Source organism: Podarcis liolepis, assembly GCF_965112155.1.
Source record: "Podarcis liolepis genome assembly, chromosome: 1".
In the NCBI taxonomy this organism is placed as follows: Eukaryota; Metazoa; Chordata; class Lepidosauria; order Squamata; family Lacertidae; genus Podarcis; species Podarcis liolepis.
In genome coordinates this window covers 136,053,480-136,072,013 of record NC_139554.1, presented here as the reverse complement: position 1 = coordinate 136,072,013, position 18,534 = coordinate 136,053,480, and the positions used below count along the sequence as shown (strand labels likewise).

Sequence of the window (18,534 nt, the reverse complement as noted above, 5' to 3'; positions counted from 1 at the left end):
TACTAATACTGCCAGTTTGGCTGTCTATAAGGGGCCCTTTTCAGAAACCTCCTGTACACAGAAACAGAAGGCCAGTGGTCCGTTTAATCCAGCACCCTGTTTTCATGGAACTGGGGGTGCCAGAAGACAAAAAATGACTATTGAGGACTGAAAGTAAAGGCTGAACGAAATTATATCAGAGTGAAGACATAACAAATATAATGGGAGAAGTTCTGCTGTGGCTCCGTGATCAGAGGAGCCTCCCCCCCCCCCAACAATTAGGACAACGGGAGAGGTGAAATAACTTAAGAAAATAGGGGGGAGGACAAAATGGAAGGTCTGGGTATGGGACAGGTGGGGGAGGGGAGGGGATTGAATGGGGTGGGTAATGGGTTATATAAGTATCATAAGACATGAGACCAGAAATTAAGAAGTACATTTAACTCATTGATAATGAAATAAGGATTTCAACCTTAAACATGAGAGGGCTGGGGTCGATTATGAAAAGGAGGATAGAAACATTACTGAATAAAGATAAAGAAGTTATAATATTTTTACAGGAAACGCATCAAATGAAAGAGGCGGTTAATGAACTCAGACTGAGAGGTATAAATAATTATAAAAAAGCATATGGTACTTCAGAATCAAGAGGGATAGCAACAGTATTTCAAAGAGATGCGGATTTAGTATATTAAAGATGAAGAAAGATCCTGAGGGAACATTATAATTCAGGAAACAATGGCGGGAGAAGAATACACTATAATTAATATTTATGCTCGCAATGAAAATCAGAGGGAATTTTTTGATAAAGTGTTTAAGGAAATAGGGGGTATTCAAAAGGGTTATATGATTATGGCAAGAGATTTCAATATGGTATTAGATAAATGACTGGATAAGTCAAATCCCACCCCAGAGGAAAGATGTAATAACATTACAGGATTAGCTAAAATTATGATAAGGAAAGATATGAAAGATGTTTGGAGAGTGATGAGGGGAGGAGAGAATAAATTTTCGTTCTTCTCACCAGTGCATAAGACCTACTCAAGGATCGATTATATCTTTGTTTCAAAAATCTTAGTGTTCTGAAATAACAAATACGGAAATTGGAATAATAAATGTAACCGACCACACATTGGTTAATATGGTATTAAAAATAAAGAAAGATTACAAGGAAGCCAGAAGATGGAGGTTAAGACACGAGGATCTTCAATAATAGTCAAACAGTAAATAAGATAGAGAAAGAATTATTAGATGTATGGGAGATCAATAAGAAGAGGCAAAGTACTTGTAATGGTTCTAGGGGTTGCTTGTGCGTAAATCGGCGCCACACCTGGCTGGGTTGCCTGAGTGAACCCTTTCTGTCTGGACAGCCACTCGCCCGTGGCTGTCTCAATCGCTGGCAGAATCCGTCAGTGGGCGTTTCTTGAACTTCTTCCAGCAAAGAAGTTCTTTGACGCCTAGTCTCCGCCTAGTCTCCCTGCGCGAAAGCCTTCTGCGCAGGGAGGGTGTGGGCAGCGGAGGACCCCTGCTCTCCCCGCTGGTCCCCGGCAAGGAGTCATGGAGCCACCTCGCCGCTTCCCTCATCTGCCCCCCTTTTCCACTGGTGCTACGCTGATTTCCTTCCCCAGAAGATGTGCTGCTTCTCTCCCTCCCGGGACGCTCTCAGGAATCCCTCTGGAGCCCTCCCTCTCCCTCTGGCTCCGATGGCAGTTCCCTGACAGTACTCAAGCAATAATATGGGATACAATGAAAGCAGTGATGAGGGGAATTAGTATTAGGTAGACTGGGGCTCCTTAACATAAAGTCATATAATATAGCAAATCAGTTATGATATGTCATACACGGGACAACAGAACAAGGAGAGTTAGAATGGTTAGAGAGTGGTACACAGGGAATGAAGGAGAAGTTAGTGAATATATATTTTTATCAAACCAAATAGAAAATAGTGGCAGAATATTGAAAATCCCTTATTAAAATTATTGAGATATGGGTGAAATATAAAGGAAAATTGATACCAGCAAATTCCCCACTAACCCTGGTGGTGATGATAGAAGACTTCCCAGTAGATTTTAAAAAGGAAATTGAAAAAGAAGTGAAAGAGAAGAAAATACTTAAAATAAATGATTGGGTAGGGAAAATGAGAAACAAAGAACAAATAAGAGATGCTCTAATAGGAAGTAAAATAACATGGTATAACTGTATACAACTGGAGCAATGGGCAAAGAAGTGGTTAAGGGAAAACAAGAACAGCAAAGAATATACAAAATTTGGGGGGAAATTATTATAAAAGGGGAGATAAAAAAGAAAATACAGTTATAAAAGGGGAAACCAGTGAAATTTATTAAATATTACTAGAAATGGAAGATCAAGAAGATCAATTAAAAGAGGTGAGGGAAAAGGAGACATCAGGGCAAATAGATAGTCAAAGCTGTGGGGGGGGGGGAAATATGGGAGAAACGTACGTTGAAAACGTTGTCTATAAGAATAAAAAGGTAAAGGGACCCCTGACCATTAGGTCCAGTCGATAAAAGAAAATTATTATAAATTAATTTGGAGATGGCCTGACACCAGTCAGATTAAATCAAATAGACAAGGAATATTCGGTGTTATGTTGGAGGGGATGCCAGGAAACAGGGAATTATGTTCACATGTGGTGGGGGTGTAAATATGTACAATTTTGGGGGCAAAGGGTGTTTAAGGAAAGAACAGAAATCACTGGGTTAAAGCTGACTGAAGATCCAGAGGTAGCATTATTATCAATTTACAATGAAAGCTGCATGAATAATTATAGCCAGGAAGTGGAAGCGGCAAGCTTTTTTAGGGCAGTCGACCCAATAGCCCCACTGCCGAGCCCAAGCTGCCCATGCCAGAGCCAGAGCCTGAACCAACCAGAGCCACCCACCCACATTAAAAAAAAAACCAAAATCCAGGACATTTGCTTTCAAATGTAAAATCCCCCCCCCCCCGACAGGCATGTAGGGCCCAAAAAAGAGGAGACGTCAGGGAATTCCCAGAAGTATGGCAACCCTAAAGGAAACTGAAACATAGAAGCTGTAATTGGAGCTAAATCATTTGAGGAAAGAAGATGGCGACAGAACATAGAAAGGTAGCGTTGCCTGGCACAGAAACAAGAACTTTGTGTTGGCAAACAGCAGTCCCACATATAATTAGTTTCCTTCTCAGGCACTTATGCAATTACTCCTTTTAACTTCAAATAGCATTGATCTGCGTAATTTCCCCACTAGGGGGCACCAAAATATCACAAAAGAAACTACTAAGTGGGGTCTCCACTGGAAGCAAAAATACTGGCCCATACTAGATATCAAGTTTCAGCATGCTCCTACTTTTGAGAAATTAAGTGATATACAAAATTATCCCTTTGTTAAGTACATATGCAAACCATTCTTATGGAAGAACAAGTTTCCAAAATGTCGTTCAAAACCTTTTTTGGGATACTGACAAAGCACAGCAGCATTAGCAAAATGTCAAGAGGACAGAAGCAAGTAAGACTTCTAGTAAGTCTCCACTGTTTAATGCTGATGGAGTGAGGCAGGCAGACTGAAAGACAAAAAGTCTTGGACAGTGTCTTACAGTCCCAAATTGTCTTTGCTGGGGACAAAAATGCCACTAGGAATAAAAGGAGTCTAATTTCCCGGACTACTGGGTCCAGAAGAGAGATAAGAATATTTCAAGTCCTAGGGCCTGACAGACCACGGACTTCCTTGCCCAGAGTCTGAGGGTCCTGCTCTCCGCCATGCCCAGGACGGGGCCAGACAGGCTTCACAAGGACTGCTGCTACCCAGCAAAGAGTACTGCTCACATTCTTTTAAACTGCTTTTTAATTGTGTTTTTAAAATTGTTTAAAATTGTTTTTAACTATGTGTGTTGCGGGGGAGGCTCTTCCTGATTATATTTTGTTTATATTTTTATTTTGTTTTTATTTTGATTATGCGCTTTGTGTTTTTCTATTGTAATTTTATCTTGTAAACCACCCTGAGGCCTGCAGGTATAGGATGGTATATAAAATAAAATAAAATAAAATAAAATAAAATAAAATAAAATAAAATAAAATAAAATAAAATAAAATAAGGCCTCTGAAAAATGCTTGAGATCCACAGCCGTAGGACCACTCCCCTCACAATTGCACAAGTAGCAGTTATTAGGAAAACCAAATTGGCAACACATCAGATTGTATTACTAATTAATTAATTAAATTTGTATACTGCCCTTCAAAGATCACAGGGTGGTTCACAACATAAAAAGAAATATTGTAAGAACACTGTAAGAAATAAAACAAAAACTGAATGGCTTTATTGTGTCATATACCAACTGGGTGCATTTGAATTCCCTTCTTCAGTCTGTAATCTTAGCTGATTGACACTATTTTGGATATAATAACGCAGCTGAACAGGAGTAGCACTGGGGAAAATATACAACTTTAAGAAAACTGAAATATGACTTTGCACTGCAGTTGTGGAGCAGTCTGGAAGCAGAATAAGATAAAGGGCTGGACTCCAAAGCCTTGACTGAACTTTCACAGGTGTCCATCACATGACACCAGCCCCCCTGTCAAAGCCGGTCTATGGAGGAGAGTGGACTCAGGGATTTGGCCAGCTGAGATTTGGCCAGGCAGTTCCCCACCTCTGATTTACAACAGTCTCAGCTGAGCATCAATATACAAACACAGAAAGCTCTCAAATGAGTGTGAGAAAAATATGTATGTATGTTATCAATTGCCTTAATCCTATCGCAACCTATGCAGTCATTTCTAGACTTTAAGGCTACAGGTATCGTGGCAAAAGCATTACGAAATCCAAGAGCTTAACAGAAAGATTAGCTTTGCAAACCTGAAATCACCCCACCACCACCACCACCACCACCCCCCCCCCCGCATTTCTGGGGGGTAGAACTCTACACGGCTGCCAAAGCCCCCCTCACCTGGTTTGCTTCGGTGGTGGCACTGGGGCAGGATGCCTCTTGCGTTTCTGCCACCTGAGGCAGCTGCTTCACCCCACCTAATGGGTGGGATGGCCCTGTGTCTCCAGCCTTTCTGCCCAGTAGAAATGGACAACCAAGTTCTCAGTCATCCCCAATATCTATCCTGCAAAATTTCTAGAACTTTTGTTCCGTGAGCTTAAGATTTCAAATCCACGCATAAAGGAGAGTACTTCATGTAAAACGGAAGCCAAATTAAACACAAAACCAAAGGCTTAAATACACATCATGCCAACAAACTGTACATAATTGTTCTCCAAATGTTCTGTTCCTCTCTCACTAAGAGGTTGGCTTCTTTTGTACGGCTGGATGTGACAGTCCAGCAGAGCAGCTTCATTGTGCTGTGAAGCTTAGTTTTTGTAGCATTCTTCTCGCAAGGGCACCACCAGCACTGAATACAGTTCCTTCCATAATTGGGACACCAAATTTGGATTTCTTTCAAAGAACGTAGGCCAAATAATTGGGGTCTAGGTTCTCTTTCCCTTGTGTTTGTGTACTGTGCTGTGGCTCAAAGAAAAAGTTCATGTTCGCTTAAGATGTGGCTGATTTACCCAAGTGTCAAAGCCTTTCACAGTTCTCTAACAAGTCCTTGGGTTACTTTATTTTCCAATGTCATTATCTCCCTGAAAGCAGTTGACAGATACACTTCCATCTTCTCAATAGGGAAAGGGAAAGGCTGTGATGTTGTAGAATAAAAGAAATCAGTCAGGAGCCATTTTGAAACATGAAGTAACCCACCTTACTAGTTATCTAAGTTTTATCTAATAAAACATGTGCAATACATGTTTTATTGAGAGCATTTTAAAATTAATATTGTTGAAATTTCTGCCTGCAATCCTACTTTTGGCTGCCTCTCACTTCGCTGGCCTTGTGAAGTTCAACAAACATAATTATCTGAGTCACAGACATACAGTTTATTAACCACTGCAGTTCAAAACCATAAATCACAGGATTGAAAGGGACCCTGAGAATCATCTAGTCCAACCCTTTGCAATGCAACATATACAGTGGTGCCCCGCAAGACGAATGCCTCGCAAGACGGAAAACCCGCTAGACAAAAGGGTTTTCCGTTTTGGAGCTGCTTCGCAAACATTTTTCCCTATGGGCTTGCTTTGCAAGACGAAAACGTCTTGCGAGTGTTCCGATTTTTTCCCGCTCCCCCCCCCCTTTTTCTAAGCCGCTAAGCCGCTAATAGCCTTTTAGTCGCTAATCCGCTAAGCCTTTAACAGCCGCTAAGCCGCTAATAGCCGCTAAACCGCTAATAGCGCTAAGCTGCTAATAGGGTTGCTTTGCAAGACGAAAAAACCGCTAGACGAAGAGACTCGCGGAACGGATTATTTTCGTTTTGCGAGGCACCACTGTATGGGGATAGAATCTGAGATTTTGGTGTTATCAGGACCACGTTCTAACCAACTGAGCAATCCAGCAGGTTTTTTCGTTTGTGGGAATTGTTGTGGGGATCAACAAGCACTTTGCACACTGAAAACTGCCATGAAACTGGATTTTCAAAATAAAATGTTTATTAGATGTACTTAAATCAAGTTGCAGCTGTTCGTTGCAAGATTCCAAAAGTCAGAAATCAGAAAAAGAAAATTATATGCATTCATTTTGTTATGAAAAGAATAAATGTTAAATGAGGCAGAGTTTTTTGTTTTAGTGGAAATCGATTACATGGTAGCACAGTGGTACTTTCCCCAAGTCATTACAGGAAAGCAAACCTAGAAGTGAAAGCAAGTGAAAGAAGTGAAAGCAATCTGGGGACAGATTTTTCTTTCACTTTTTCAGTCTTGTGGCTTGGAACATGAAAGTATATTGAAGGTTACCTTCAGTCAGTATGTCTACAATTTTGCACAAACTTCTGTCTTCTATTCTTTAGACCAGGGATTGTCCCCCTGGTCCCTCCCGCCCACTGGTGGGCGTTTCAGGATTCTAGGTGGGCGGTCGGGGGTTCTATGGCACGAGCTGAATCCTCCTTCCATTGAGCACTGGTGGGCAGTAAGGAAACCACCATCAAGAAAGATGCCTTAGTGGGCGGTAGGTATAAAAAGGTTGACTGCCCCTGCTCTAGAGAGAGAGAGAGAGAGAGATGGAAGCACTTTTGTATATAAGGCAAGGTTCCCAAAACTTCATGGCTGCTTATTCTAGCTGCTGAACCCCTTTCTTTCACATATAGACAAAAGGAACCCCCAAAATAGTTAACTCAGGGCTTAGTTCTCATAAAGGTACATAAAGTTTCCTACACAGAGAACTGCTGTATTTTTCCATCTATAAGATTGTCCCCATGTATAAGACGCCCCCTGTTTTTTGCGACACGGATTTAAGAAAATGGGGGGAAATGGCTCTGTGTATAAGACGCCCCCTAGTTTTTGACATTATTTTTAGGGGGGAAACCTAGTCTTATACACAGAATAATATGGTAGATTATATGTGAGAAAGATAGACTTGAATAATACCCACCACACACATTTTCTGTTACTCTATTATTAGGGTATACTTGCAGGAAATAAACATTCATATCACTGCAGTTCTAAGCCTCAATCCCACATAAATGGAAGATCCAGGATCCACTGAGCTGCAGGATTAACAGTCAAGCATTACCCTTCACCAGGAAAACTGACACCATCACTTCCTAACATCTCAAACCTATCCTCTGAATCTGAAAGGCTACCAGCTTATACTAAACCCATGTGGAGAGCTGGAATGTAACCACACTAAGAGGATTATGTCCAGTCACATGCCGTTATAGTTCCCATCTAAAACCACTGCTTGTCACAGAGGACCAAGTCCTCTTTAACGAAGTGGGAAAAGTGATTTTGCTCTTTACTGAAGATGAAAGTCATTGCATAGAAGAGCTTGCTGCTCTCCTAGTCTACTCCTTCCACCTCCTCTGAGCGCCTTCAAGCGACACACACACACACACACACACACACACACACACACTTACTTTACTGGACTTTTACTTTCCAAGATCACTCGCTAATCTGGAAGTATCTTAGTCTTATTTCTTCTACGTAAAGAGGGATTTATTTGACCATGTTGACACTATAATGACAGGGGGGATTATGGAGCCATTTCTGGAAACAGGAAAGGAGGTTTCGTGACTTCTATTCCAGGAAATCCTTTGTAAACATCTTTGCTGATTCAGTTCCTTGCTTTCATTCTTTTATCTGAGCAAGCTCAACAGCACTGCCTTTCAGGCTCATCCACACCTCTGCTGGTCCCGTGCCTAGAAAGCAGGGGTCTGAGCTGTTTTCCCTGCTGCTTTCCCCAGGAAAACTCGCTCTTTACTGCTAAATCTGAGCAAACGTCAGTCCATGGAAAACCCAACTGATGTTTGCTCCAATTCAGTGGTAAAGTGTGGGTTTTCCCTGGGGGAATGAGTCAAGAAAAGCAGAAATGTGTTTGGCATATGCAGGGCTTTTTTCATTCGGAACTCACCAGAACTCGCCAGTTCCGGCCCCTCTCATGCGGGTGCCATTGCCATTATAAGAGAACAAGGGAGATGTTCATGGTGACTTCCGGCACCTCTTTTTATAGAAAAGTAGTACTAGGCATTTTTATAAGCCATCATCTAAGTCCAGAAATCTATTTCTGGAGATCTTGCCAGTGTCTAGCAGTATGACATGCTTGTACATGCAAATTAACATTTTCCAACACTCCCGTCAATACATTTCTTCTGAATAGCTTAGGAGACTCGATATTTGATCCATGTTTTCCGTCACTCTTCTCTTGGGCATGGTTGGGGACTTCAATCAAGACAATAATACACTCAAACGCTGTTGTATTTTAAAATATGAATACAATAAGTTACAAGCCTCTTGTAAGATAAAGGAGCTTACAACAAGCTAACAGAATCAGAAGTCATTTTTCTGGAACACAATTTACAACTTCCCTGTCTAGACTAAGACGCCTGATCCATTTTGGCCCCACTTAACATCAGCCCGTGTCATTCATGTGTCCTCTAGAGGATGCATTGAACACCACTCCAAGGCAACCATTCTACTGGGGCAAACAATCCCCCAGCTGCATGCTGCTACAAGGGTTCTCCTGAACCTCTTTCCAAGCCAATTTTGGGGGCATATGGGGGGGGGGATAAGGGAAGACCCGTTGCACAGGCTCTTGCCCAATTTCACTGATGGGACTTACTAGTTATTGTGGAATCAGAGTTGTAAGGGACCCTAACAATCCACCCTCTATTTAAAAACCTCTAAGGAAGGAATGTCCAGGACCTCTCCTGGGAGTCTGTTTCACTGTCGAACATCTCTTCCTGATGTTTAGTCAGACTGTCCTTCTTGTAACTAATGCCATTGGTTCGGGTCCTAACCTCTGGAGCAGGAGAAAGCAAGCTTTCTCCATTTTCCATGTGACAGCTCTTGAGATATCTGAAGATGGCTATCATATTTCCTCTCAAGGCTCTTTCCTCTTTTCCAGGCTTTCCCCTTGATTTTAGTGTTGTTTGGTGGGAATCAAAACAAAGGCCACTTTTTTTTTGGTCCAAATAATTTTTATTGGTTTTCATGTAAATACAAGAACAACATATAACTACAGTAACTTGTCCAGTGGTACATTCTTATTAAGTTTCATACGTAGCACACAATATGCAAGCAATATGTTTATTTATGCATTATCAATTCAAGCATCCTCTCCATAGAGACTCTTGTATTGTGGGTGGAATAAATGTACCTTTTGTCTCATTTATAAATGAAGGGAATGGAAGCCAAGTCTCCAAAAGTGTCTATTCTTGAAGTGCCTTTAATTACCCCTCTGTGGCAAGTAAGGCGTCATGATAGAGCCACATTCCAAATATTATTTACCCAGATTGCAACAGGGATTTCTATAGGTTGTTTCCAGTATCCGACTATCGTTAATTGGGCTGCTGATAATAGAAAAAATACTAAGTCTCTGCATTTAAAGTTATTGTTTAAATTTAAGTCTAATGATAACAAGGCAAGAGCTGAATTGGGTAACCCAACCCCACTCCCTGAGATCATCACCACCGCTGCTTGATGTACCCATCACTGGCTGCTGCCGGCACCCCTCTGCTGGAAGGGAAAAGGCTCACGCAGTATGCACTGCCTCCCAGGATGATCCCCTGGCCTGCTCCTGTTTCCAGCCACCCATGAGGCTGTGAATGGCCTCCTTGGGTCTCCCAGTCCCTTCCTGCCTTTCTCCTGTGGTGGCGGCCATGGCAGTGGTGGCCGTTGAGGGATGCTCAGATGGGAGGCACCGCTGCATTCTTTCCTCAGCTCCAGAGCGGAGTGAGTTTCTTTGCTCAGCTCCCCAGACCTCTGGGCTCTGTCTGGCTGCTGCCAGGGCGATCCGGGGCAGAGGTTGTTGGGGAACAGGGGGCTCCAAGTGGCCTCTTCGGCTCTCACATTGGGCTCCCCTGGCTCTCCCCCATTTGCAGCGGTGGTGGTGGTGGTGGTGTCGGTGTCGGTAGCGTGGGGAACAGCCAAATCATGTAATTGGTGTTGGTGGTCCCTAGCAGCTCTGTGAGGCCGTGGCGATCACCATCTTGCCTCCCATTTCCTCTCTTTTAAATGGGATATTTCCATCTCCATCCCTCTTATTTTTATTTTGTTATTGTTTTATCTCATCTAAATTCTCGTCCCCTCTCTCTTCCAATTTGAGGAGGCAGGAGAGAGCTGTGTTAACTTTCAGCTGAGTATACCAGGACCCAGAGCTAGGGAGAACCGCACAGCAGCTGGTTAAACTCTGCCTTCAAACCTTAATTTGCATCTTGATTTTGCATTTTTAACTCCAAAGAAAGAGGGGGGGAATCTTTACATTTTGATTTTTTAACATCACCTCCCATTTTTAACTTGATTCTGTCTTGAACTCTGACTTTTACCTCCAAACCCCTACTCCTACTCTTGCACTCTTTGCCCTCATTCAATTCTTCCCTTCCCCCTTCCTTTTCCTTTTCATTTTGATCTTTATCCTCTCATTCTATTCTTCCCTCTACACTGACGTTCCACTCCCCTTCTCCCCTTCCCTTATATGAGTGCATAGATACACACAAACACAGACACATACTAGGGTTGCCATATGTTGGGTTAAAGGTCTGATCTGCAGTCTGATCTGCTCTTCAAAATATAGCAACCCTAAATTAGAAATTCCTAAGCAACTCTTTTGAAGAAGAAGAAGAAGAGTTTGGATTTGATATCCCGCCTTTCACTCCCCTTCAGGAGTCTCAAAGCGGCTAACATTCTCCTTTCCCTTCCTCCCCCACAACAAACACTCTGTGAGGTGAGTGGGGCTGAGAGACTTCAGAGAAGTGTGACTGGCCCAAGGTCACCCAGCAGCTGCAGGTGGAGGAGCGGAGACGCGAACCCGGTTCCCCAGATTACGAGACTACCGCTCTTAACCACTACACCACACTGGCTCTCCAGTGTTTTGCTTAATCTAATTAGCTGCTTTATTTTTTTCCAGCTGTGTTTTCTCTTGCTGAAGAGATATGTGCAAATTAACATTAAAAAAAACTATGTTCAAGATTTCTAGATGAAGTTAATAAACTAACAGCAACCATCAGGTTAAGAATAAGGGCATGTTTTTTGTTTTTTAAAATCGTAACCATAATCATTCACATGTATTTATTCAGCATTTATTCAGTGTCCACATACAGGACTTACCTCAGAATCTTTGTCCAGTTTGTCTCTAACCACAATTAAGTTGTACAATATCCGGTCATCATCCGCTTCTGTGTGGGAGATGTCATGAGGGGCACTCCACAAATTTTTCTCTTCATCCCATGCCTGAGTTGTTCCAAATGAAGCATAAGGATTGTTATTACTGAAATACAAGAAAGAAAGAAATGGAAGCTCTGTTAGCAATGCAGCTTTGAAATAATGATGTAAATCATATGAATTGCCAGCATCACTTATATTTTACACATATTTTATATCACTTCTAGCTTACAAGAAGGCATGCAATTTTAGTATGTGGTTTTATTATTTTATGTATATTTTAAACAACTGATTTAACTTATATTTTAATGTATTTTTAGATTAACTTGCCTTTAATGTTTGGCTTTATCAATATTTCTATGTATGCTGCTTAGAGGTTACGGATGATTAAGCAGGGCCCATCCTATGTTAGAAACCACACATTACACAGCAGATCCAAGATTTATCTTTTATTTTATTCTCCCTTTATACGGCCACTCCATGGCAGGAGATCTCTGGGAAGCTCACAAAGCAAAGAAAACTTAATTCTAACTCTTCTCTGCCAACACTTTGATTTTTAGTTAAGAGTAGCCCAGGGGATATGAGGTGGGATTAGGGTTAAGAGTGATTCTCTGCAAGTAGTAAAGCAAAGGCTAGACCAAACCACCTCTCCCCCAACCATTTCCCATGTGAAGTGGTTCAGCCCAGAAACAGATTTCTTCCCTCAGTGAAGGCCAAACTAAATGAGTCAACAGGACAGCTGTGATCACATCTCCCACAAGGTTCTTTAAATCCAGCACTCTGGCTTCTTTTCAGATTGCCTAAAGGAGGTTACAGAAAGGCTAAGTGCACCACGCTGATGGCAGGAAAAGGGTACTTGAGCAGGGCGGAGAGGCTGTTGAACTTTCTCCCCTAGCACTGCAACCCAGTCCAAATCAGGAGCTCACTTTGTGAAAAACAAGGAGAGCCAAGGCAAAGAGAAAATACACGAGAGCAACATCTTCAATACTGAAATGAGAAGCGTTCACTCACCAATTTTTTGCTTGCTTGTTTTTTTTGTTTGTTTGTTTGCACTAACCGTGTGCAAACTGCTATACCAAACAGAAGAATCACGGTCCTCAAATCCAAAGCGTACAAAATTAAGACTAGGGTGATCTCAGGTTTTCAACATCACAATGTATCACCAGCCAAACATTGTGGGGTCTGGTGATATACCACGATGCATCGCCCCCCGCCCCATGAGGCGCCAGGGTGAAACTGCCACTGCTCTCGAGGGAGCCGAGGTGCTTTCATGGGGACGACACAGCTTGTGCCCAGTGCTTGGCCTGGAGGGAACTTGCACTGCTCAGCTGGGGGGCTCCTGCCCCCTGAACAAGCCACATGAGCCAGAGGAATGTGGGGCTTCTGTGCGCTTCTCAGCCGGAGTGCCAGAAGGCTCTCCCCGCCCCCAGCTAAGCAAGCCCCACGTCCCTCCATCTTGCGTATGAGCTGGAGGGACAGGGGGATGTAGTCCACCCTCCCAGGTGAAGGCACCCTCGTGGCGGTAGCCAAAGGCTACCTCTTTTTCCAGGGAGAAGGAGGTAGCCCGTCTGACTTCATGTCAAGGCGGTGGAGGACAAGGCAAGAACACAGGCCTGCCTCAATCACCATCACCTTGCCAGGCCGTGAAATAGAATGAGGAAGTCTAACGTACCCCCACCCCTCCATTGAGAAGTCTAAAGGAGCCCCCGCCCTGTGTCTGGCTTGCACAAGCCGGAGGCGAGGTGGTGGCTCTGTTAAGACTTCTTCAGCTGGGGCATGGGAAGCCTCCTGCTCCCCAGCTGATCAGCTTCATAGTCATACAGTCATACCTCACACCGGCCCTGGACAATATATTGATATATTGCACAGGCCTAATTAAGACTAGCAAACTAAAGCAGCTTATAAAATGAGGAAACAGAAAGTGCTAAGTCTGAGTGAATGTCAGATCTTTAAAACTGACTTTTGTATCTTACACAAAGCACACACTTACTCTCTCCATCCAAAGGGATTTTGCTGCAAACGTGCAACCTTTACATTTGGTTTTGTGTATTTCTGGCAATGTAATGTTTCCAAGCCCCCTTGAGCTGGCTGCTTTCAGGAGGATGCCTTGTTTTACTCTTCTTCTTGGCATCTTGAGGAGCGTCCCAAGCCAACTACACACACACACACACAATGCAGAGGCACTGCTCATATGCACCCCTGTAATGGTTTGGTGCAGGCATAGGCAAACTCGGCCCTCCAGATGTTTTGGGACTACAACTCTCATCATCCTTAGCTAACAGGACCAGTGGTCAGGGATGATGGGAGTTGTAGTCCCAAAACATCTGGAGGCCTGAGTTTGCCTCTGCCTGGTTTGGTGCATTCACATGGGAAGAATGGCTGCAAGTGGTGGCTGAGGAGACTGGAAAGGAGCATAAATCAAAGAGGGAAGGATTGGGTTCAACAGTTTGAGACCCACTGTTTCATGGCAGTATTTCATTTTCTTAAATAAATATAGAAGGGTAGCTGCAGCAAATAAATTAAAGACTCTTGTGGCACCATAAAGACAATATTTTCTGGGCAGAAGCTTCATCACATGCACTGAATGTTATCCCAAGCTGGCAAGTAGGGAATACACATGGGGTGGGGCGGGGGAGTTAGCAGTTAGAAACAAAGGCAAGGAGAAAGGAAAGGCAAGACATAGAGAATGGCCTCATTCACACTTCATGGTGGAATCCGCTTCTGCTTTGCTCCTCTCCTCTGGGGGAGAACAAACTGCGATCTCTGGAGGAGATCAACAAGCAGGAGGAAGAAACTGCGATCTCTGGCTTACTGTCACATCCAAACTGGGGATTATGGTCTGTTTTGGTCATGATTGGTAGGCTAATAGCAAACCTTGGGTTAACAGAGTTTGTTTGGAGTGAAACAAACCACAATCTAGGAGCAGTTTTCAAGCCCCCTTGAGCTGGCTGGTTTCAGGAGGACGCACCCCAACGAGCTATAAGTCAGGATTTTCCGTATCACCATTCACCATCCAGGGGAAAAACTTTAAAGTGCGAATACATTTTCCCCTACAGTGCAAACAGTAACTTCAGCCATTTTAATCAGGACAATGGTGGGGGGAGAAGAGTAATAATAATAATAATAATAATAATAATAATAATAATAATAATAATAATAAATTATTGGGCGGCTCCCAACAGAATATTAAAAGCATAATTAAAAACATGATTAAAAACATGATAAATCTGCCCCTGGACCATGGTTCCAATCCAACTCCTGACTCCCAGCTCTTTAAATGTCTTTAAAATGTTCCTTTTTTATAATTTATAAAGAGGGAGACCCTGTTCAATGATCTTCTGTGTCCCTTCTAGTTCGGCCCCAAGTGTCTCTCTCAGCCACAGCTGATGATTGTGTTAATGTAACCTGGGGTTTTACAGGACCAAATCGGACACTGACTGCTACACATTTTCTCCCTGTATGCTTTAGGTATGTTTCATCAAAATAATAGGTATCAGAATTTCATAATGTTGTAGTAAGTTATGTTTACAAAAAGAAATGAAAAGTTTTTGCCTTTAGACAACACTTCTCTGATGAGTTGCTTTGCTCTGCCAGTCCATTTAGGACTCCCTACAAAATATGGACTTGCTTACAAAATATGGACCACTGGTGCTGTTAGCTAGGGATCATGGGAGTTGTAGTCCCAAAACATATGGAGGGCCGAGGTTGCCTATGCCTGTTATAGAGAATAGTAGAAAATGGAAATCATTTGGCACACCCTGAACAGCTAACCTTTCACTAACAGCTGTTGTGAATTTATGTTTCACTCTGTTGCTTTTTAAAATAAATTCTGCAATTAGAAGCATGAGTAATTTCCATTAGTATCCACTTGGAGAATATAAAATAACAGAGAACTGTATTTTCAGAGTAAGGTATTGACATGCCTTTAGAAATAATGGGTTTGGATTAGTACATACCACTTACAGAACCTCAGTTAAACACTAAACAATTCATTTAGGTGCACTGCCACGACAAATTCACCACCAAAAACACCAGAATATAGTTGGATAAAGGCCATGAAACAGTTATTCTTTAATGGGCCACTTCAATTAGGCAGGAACGTTTTCTCTAGTTCACATTTCTTTAAAAAGCCAATTATACTAATCCCATTTCACCAGGACTCACTTAAGAGGCCTAAAGTGGAATGAAAGAAGCCTGTCTACCCACTAGGAAAGCACAAGGCTGAATAAGGTGCAGAAATATTTTGCCCCACACAGGTTCTAAATAGGACAGTTACGTGATCAAGGAAATCCTAGTTTAATTAATCATGAGCTTTAGTACATATTTCTAGGATTTAACCGAATCTGCATAACGGTTCATATGAATAAAGCAAAGGCTTGACAAAAAAAAAATCAGATTTCTATTGCAGCACGTACTACTATACACTCACACAGGAAAGAATATTATTGTTATGAGTAGTAATATTAAAAGTTCATATCAATTAAATGCTGCAGCCTAACTCTTAGGAAGAGGTGGGAAAGACGTTACCATCACCACTTTATTCCATTTACTTACCCTATAAACATTATCTTCAAGTACCATTTTAAAATGTTTGTGTGATGACCCTGCAAACAAATGTGCTGCTTGGAGACTGTTTTGTATCAGCATTCAGTAATGTTTGCCCAGTTTGCAAACGGCACTAGTCATAGTAGTAAATTACAATTCCTCTACATAATTTCCTTTGTAAGGTCATTATTAGTTAGCTCACACTGATAGTTTTAAAGCCCTACTAAGGAAAGATATTCTATTACAAATCTACAGTACTAGATCAACTAGGAAGACTTCCCTAAAACAAACTGCAACATGTGCAAATTAAGAGATTTTGCACAGCATACTCTAAAATTTATAGAGCAGACGTTCCTGTATGAATACTGCAGCTTCTTTTGTCTGCCACAGTGCGAATGGGCTGGAGAAGGGAAGAGCTCAGAGCTAACTCACAACACATCACACTCAAAACAGGTGTTGTGTCAAACCATGAGCATCAGCAGCACAGGGCATTGCAGGCAGGTAAATCCTTTAGATTGGAATGTTATTAATTGAAAATTAATAAAAATTATTTTAAAAAATAAAAATAAATCCCAGGTGTAATAACTGCACATATCTAACAGGCACCACAGATGGTTTGTATGGTTTTTCTTACTCCGCCCGTAGCCAACAGTTTGCTGCCTGCTACATATATGTCAATGATGGCTGGTCAATCTTATGCAAACAAAAAGAGAGTGGAATATAAATGTTACTGTGCTGTACACATATGGCAGCACTTCAAAACAAGCAGTGACCATTTTAGGTGTGTCCAATTGACCTGCGATCGGCAAGTCCTTTAGGACTCGGAACGGGGAGTGGGCGCTTATACGAACTCCGCCAATGTGCATAGGGGCCAAGAATAGAAACACACAAAGTGGCCACTGCTTGCACTGCACATACATATGCTCACTTACTAAAAGGACACCATTAATCATATGTGTTTAATCCACAAGCTATGAAGGATTTATCCAAATGAGTTGGCATTTGAGGCCTATTGTTTAAGAAGTGGCAAGCTATGAACATTGGAAATCAGTGACAGAATTACAGTAGTACCTTGGGTTACATATGCTTCAGGTTACATATGCTTCAGGTTACATATGCTTCAGGTTACAGACTCTGCTAACCCAGAAATAGTGCTTCAGGTTAAGCACTTTGCTTCAGGATGAGAACAGAAATTGTGCTCTGGTGGCGCGGCAGCAGCAGGAGGCCCCATTAGCTAAAGTGGTGCTTCTGGTTAAGAACAGTTAAGAACGGACCTCCGGAACGAATTAAGTACTTAACCTGAGGTACCACTGTACATGAATGAACAAATAGCACTTGGGTGTGGGGCATGACACCGTAGAAAAATGTATTACTCATACTTGTGAAAGCCGCACAATTTCATAATATGAAAAAATAACCCACAACACAGTGTCAAGTTACTTTCCATTTTGTCAGCGCCTTCTTCCAAAAACACTATTAAAGTACCAATAACTCCTGCCTGAAAAAAGCAGCAACATACCCACCCACCCTGGCAAACCAACCAGGAATATTATTGGCCAGAAGCACAAATATCCTTTGAGCCTCACAAAGGGCCTTCATTTACAACCCCATACTGTGAAAAGACAGAGCTGCTGTCTATGGGCACAAATAGGAGCATGCCCAGCATAAGCTCATGTTTCATCCTGTACAGCAAGCAGGAGAGTGGGTAGTCAAGTTCTGCCTCTTTGCTGTAAACTTCCTTGGTTAGAGAAGAATTGCGGCACATACATTGTTCAGTCCAGTGATAATTGCCAAACGGCACCTTAAACCCAGGTTATGGGCACAACAGAATATCTAGGCGACTTTTTTACATGAGATTTTATTATTATTACTTTCACTTTACAACACATTAAAACATCAAATAAAATAATCCAGAATAAAAGAAATTCAAGTTTCAAGGAAAACAGTTCAGATCCTTCTCTAAGTGAACTCTAGGGAGCCGTGTGGTGTAGTGGTTAGAGTGTCAGACTAGGCCCTGGGAGATCAGGGTTCAAATCTCCACTCAGGAATCTCACTGAATGACCTTGGGCCAGTCGTAGCCTCTTAGTCTACCTTGCCAGGTTGTTGTAGGGATTAACTGTGGAAGGGGGTGAACCATGTGCTCCCTGAACAAAAAGGTGGGGTATAAATGTAGTATACAAGCTCTTCTGCTTACCGGTTTAAGAAAGCTGGAGAGGCCAGCCAGAGATGTCAGTCGCCAAGCTAGCACCCAGAAATCTCCATATGGCCGCAATTGGACCTGTGCCAGTCACAAAACATGCCTAGCTAGTTTCAAACACTCCTGCTCACA

The 18,534-nt window shown here is 42.3% G+C and overlaps 1 protein-coding gene across 1 annotated transcript in view; it reads right to left on the bottom strand.

The window, feature by feature from the left end:
- The window catches only part of MREG (melanoregulin), a 39,080-nt gene that overhangs the window by 17,683 nt on the left and 2,863 nt on the right, over nucleotides 1-18,534 (bottom strand). The window contains exon 2 of the mRNA XM_083475206.1: nucleotides 11,607-11,766. Coding sequence (XP_083331332.1) covers nucleotides 11,607-11,766 — 160 coding nt within the window. The remainder of the gene's footprint in view (nucleotides 1-11,606; nucleotides 11,767-18,534) is intronic.